We start from the raw sequence: 4,721 nt of genomic DNA, 5'->3' as shown, positions 1-4,721 counted from the left end.
CTGTCCTTGCCCTGGCGGCAGGTGCCCCTGACCCGACCCCACATCGACCTCCGGGCGGGCTCTTTGAAACTAAGTAAAGAGCAGAGAGAATCTCAATTAAAAGAATGTCCTGGATTCTTCATGAATATTCTTGCAAAACATAATCTTTTCTTCTTTTTTTTTTTTTTTTTTTTTTGAGAAATTTTATGAGGAATAGTATTTTTAAAGAGCACACAGTAAACTTTGTAGCTGTTTATAAGGGCTGAAGGGGGGTGGGGTGTTTCCCTGTGAGTGGCTTTAACATCAGCTAGTTTGAACTCAAGAGATTGGCATTTGCTTTTTAGGAACAGCAATACCTCTTTTGTTAAGAGAGTGATTGATTGAGACAGTTTCAGTCTGTCGCCCAGGCTGGAGTGAAGTGACACAGTCTCAGCTCACTGCAACCTCTGCCTCCTACGTTCAAGTAATTCTTGTGCCTCAGCCTTCAGAGTGGCTGGGATTACAGGCGCCCACCACCACACCCTGCTAATTTTTTTTTTTTTTTTTTTATTTTTAGTAGAGACGGGGTTTTACCATATTGACCAAGCTGGTCTTGAATTCCTGAGCTCAGGCAATCCGCCCGCCTTGGCCTCCCGAAGTGCTAGGATTGCAGGCGTGAGCCACCACGCCCAGCCTGTGAAGAGAGTTTTTAAACAGAATTTTTAAGAGAATGTAAAATATAGAGTTCTTAATTTTTCCAGTTTTACATTTGAGGGTAGGGAGGAAATGTTAATTCTTAAGAGTAGGACCTGCCTATCCAGGTCCTTAATCCAAATACTCTGGAGCCTTCTCGGGACAGAGAACACCGCAGCGGCTTGTGAGAGCAGCCACAGTCGAGGAGGCTGGTGTTTATTCCAGTGCCCAGCAAAGTTTGTTATTAACCGGAAGACACATTCAGTCCATTTTTAGCAAAAGAGGAGGTTTCAGGTTAAATGTTTGGGTGTCCCACCCGCTGGCTTTATTAGTTTGCGTCTTAATAGATAAGGGTCCAGACGAGGATGGAGGTGCCTCGGATGCATCTTTCTGTTTTGTTTTTATTTTATTTTGAGATAGGGTCTCTCTCTGTTGCCCAGGGTGGAGTGCAGGGCAGATAATAGCTCACTGCAGCCGAAAACTCATGGGCTCAAGCTGTCCTCTCGCCTCAGCCTCCCAAATAGTTGGGATTACAGGTGCGTGCCACCACACTCGGCCTGGGACACCTCTCTAGCTGAGTGGTGCAGTGTGTGCTCCTTAGATCACACATTTTCATCTTTGGATGCTGCCTTGTAAGGAGACTGAAGGGGCTTCTAGACACTGCTACTCAGGGAGGCCAGTGTGGGAAAAGATTCGGGTGTAAGTCTCAAGCTTGTGTGTCATACACTCTCTGGAAAAGGTGATTCTCTTAACGGGAGTCGGCAGCAAACCTGGTCAGAGGAGCTTTGCCTTGAGCCAGTCTAGCCATGGGGAAGTGGGGGAAGGGCCTGAACTGGACAGGCCCACACGGGTCCTCCTACCCTTCATTAGCCACATGACACAGCACTTTGTTAGCCAGTTGGAAGGATTTTGGTGTCCTTTGAGCCACTGAGAAGTTTAAATGAGATAAAATACAGAAGAACAGCTTCTGTCTCCCTGGCCTGCTTGAGAGCCTGGTCGTGCCAGCTCCTCCCTCTGAGTGCAGAGATTTTCACATTGCTAATGTCTCTCCATGTGGAATGATAGTGGCACATGAGGGAAAGACAGCTGTGGGAAGTGAGGCTTCCCATTAGACAAGTAGCCCATGTGACCGTTGTGGGTGATGCTTTTCTCCTGGTAGAGGGGGTGGGGAGCATGCCATGCCCAGTGTGGCCAGTCCCCCACAGAGCAGGCCCAGCGCAGCTCAGAGTTGTGTGCTGGTGCGGCCTGGGTGCCATCCAGGGTCTTGCCTCCAGATCTGCAGGCACAGCTGCGGGGCAGCCGTGGACCCCACTTCTGGGAGGGTTCATCTGGGTGGTTACTCAGCGCCTTCAATTGCTGTCTTTTCTTTTTGCAGGAACGGCAGAATCGAAACAAACAATAAGGACGAACCAGTTTCTTACATGTTCTAACGTTTGACTTTGAAAACAGTTTCAAACACGTGTGCTTGGTCAGCTCCAGTGTGTCGTCCCTTGCGGGGGTTGAGTGTTGCATCTTTGCCTTTCTTGTCATTTATTTTTGCCCAGATGGATCTGCATTTATTTGTACTTTTTCTATGTATTATAATCTTGTAGAAGTCACTAATAAAGGAGTATTTTTTTGTCAGCTTATCAATCAGACTGATCTAATGTGAAATACAAGTATCCTTATAAACAAAGCATCTATTTTGGCGGAAATTATGTTCTTAAATTCACAGTCATTTGATATTGTTCTATGAGACTTCATATTTCTCATCCCTTTATTGCTTCATAGCAAACATAAGAAACCATGAGTCATTTTGTCATTTAGAGTATTCTGATAAAATCTCTTGAAAATACTGAAATCAAAAGGTTAATGATTATCTTGTTCATTCTGATTTGTCATTTTATTTGTCTAAAGTGCTATTTTACCCATTTGATTTTTCTACTAGTCAGATAACTTTTAATTTTTTAAATTTGGGAGACACTTTTTTTTTTGTTTTTGGAAAATTTTTCCTTCCAGATCTGTTGCCCACTGAACGGCCACCCGTCCCTCACTGTCCTGGTGTCCGATTGGGCTGGATGGTGTTGGGGCATGATGTGGGGAGGAATTGGAAGGTGCTTCGGTCTGGTTCAGGTTCGGGCATTCTTCGTTGTTTGCACATCTTTTTAAATTTTATCCTTTTCTTAAGACTCCTAATGCAGTCTTAGTATTTTATACCAATAAGGCTGAGCTTTCAGTGTAGGGTCTGGTAGTACAGATGGTGTGATGGGGGATGCTGCTGGGTGTAAATTTCACTGTGTGTGTCTGATTTTTTTTCCTGTTGAATGGGTAAAAACAAAACAAAACTTTTTTAGAAAATGAATTTGCTGTCATGTTTTGTGGAATGAGGGACCTTTGAGCTCACTACCACCTGGAGTTTGAGTTGAAGCATGAAAATGGTGCCCATGCCTGACGCTCCAGCGCCTGGATCTGCATGTGCCCTTGTAGAGGATCCTTACTGTCCTAGAGAGCAGATGCTTTCTGAAAACTACTTGCTCCAAAAGACCCTCTGAGTTAACGTTTCAGCTGTATCATTAGACTTGTATTTAGAGCGTGTCACTTCCTCTGAACTGTTACTGCCTGAATGGAGTCCTGGACGACATTGCGTTTTTCCTCTAGGAGAATACAAGCCTTAATAAACAATACTATTTAGCAAGCCTGGTGTCACCTCATTCTTCACCCTACTCGATGAGTTTAGGTGTTGGAGCTTTTTAGGCCGCAAAGCCATTCGGGGAGTCACCATGGAAAGCCCCTGTGTTTCTCAAGGTGTGGGATTCTCATTATCTTGCTTTGGAAGAGGGAGCTGTTAATTTCTTTAGGACTGTAAACTACATGGCACCATCGCCCACCCCTCAGCACACGGATGCACAGACGCAGCAGTACGTGCAGCACCTGGGCACTGCTTCCTCCTTTCCAGGCTTGGCTCCTCACCATCTCCCTCCATTCATCCTCCAATGCCTCTTGTTTTTTATGCGATAAAAGAGTTTAATACCTGTTTAGTTTGTTTTCCTTTTGAGGTAAAATTTACAAGCACTGAAATGCATATTGTGTACATCTGCAGAAGTTGACAAGTATGTGATAAAGTTACACAGTATTAGCATCAGCCCAGAAAATCCTGTCATACCCTTTCCCAGGCAGTCACCGCCTCTGCCAGAAGTTCGTAGTTGGTTTAAGGAAACACAAAATGCGAACAGGGGAAAACGTGTCTGTTCTGACGGGTCAGTTAGAGGTAGGCTGTGTGTACTCCCACCTGCAGCTCCAAATGCTGCTGTTACTTTAGGGAAGTGTGTTTCAACCTCGAGTAGCTAATTCCTTCATATTTTATGCCATTTTCTTGAGTCCTGGGCTCCTTTAAAGATTAGTTCCTGGCTTTTAGAATGCTGGGCCGAGGCCGGGCGTGGTGGCTCACACCTGTAATCCCAGCACTTTTAGAATGCTGGGCCGAGAGGTGCTGAAAGGTGGCGAGCGTGACGGCGGGTGCCGTGCTTTTATCTTTGGTTTGTTGTTTCGTCGTTGTGGAAGAAGTGGATGCTATTGTCCCCACAGAGTGGGAGGTGATGGCAGGGACTCTGGCAGCTGGTAGTTGCTGACTGGCTTGTGAATGGATAGTGGATCGTGCGGTCTAGACAGCACCTCCCCTGAGGCCTCCAGACGGGAGGAGTCGGTGGCTTCTCCCTTTGCCAGCTTGGAAAGTTTTGTAGAACTGACACCGTATCTGGGTGTTAAGGGCCTCCTGCCTGCATTCCTGGTGCGTGGTGATGCCAGGCAAGGAGCCAGGCCCACCAGGGGAAGGGAGAACCGAAAGGCATAGGTTTGTGGAATGAGATAATTGGGAGGGGGGCGGGGGAGGGACTTCATCTCATTTTGCTTTATAAAGAGCTTTAAGTTGTTAGTATTTCTCACCCCTGCCTCCCTAAAAGCCAGCCACATTAGCCCTATTCCTTTTTCCCTCTACCCATCTCCAAAGCCCACCATGCTAGAATTCTCTTTTTTTTTTTTTTTTTCTGAGATGGAATTTCGCTCTTGTCGCCCAGGCTGGAGTGCAATGGTGC

The 4,721-nt window shown here is 46.1% G+C and overlaps 1 protein-coding gene across 2 annotated transcripts in view; it reads left to right on the top strand.

Moving 5' to 3' along the window:
- Positions 1 to 3,325, top strand: part of YTHDF1 (YTH N(6)-methyladenosine RNA binding protein 1) — a 20,968-nt gene extending 17,643 nt beyond the window's left edge. For both annotated transcript variants that reach the window (XM_011992405.1, XM_011992407.1), the window contains one exon: positions 2,027 to 3,325. In XM_011992405.1, coding sequence (XP_011847795.1) covers positions 2,027 to 2,053 — 27 coding nt within the window. In that variant the 3' untranslated portion in view covers positions 2,054 to 3,325. The remainder of the gene's footprint in view (positions 1 to 2,026) is intronic.
- Positions 3,326 to 4,721: the final 1,396 nt, after the last annotated feature.

Source organism: Mandrillus leucophaeus, unplaced genomic scaffold (assembly GCF_000951045.1).
Source record: "Mandrillus leucophaeus isolate KB7577 unplaced genomic scaffold, Mleu.le_1.0 Scaffold41, whole genome shotgun sequence".
NCBI classification, from domain to species: Eukaryota; Metazoa; Chordata; class Mammalia; order Primates; family Cercopithecidae; genus Mandrillus; species Mandrillus leucophaeus.
Note: the sequence above shows the minus strand (reverse complement) of the source record. Positions and strands in the feature narration are given on the sequence as shown.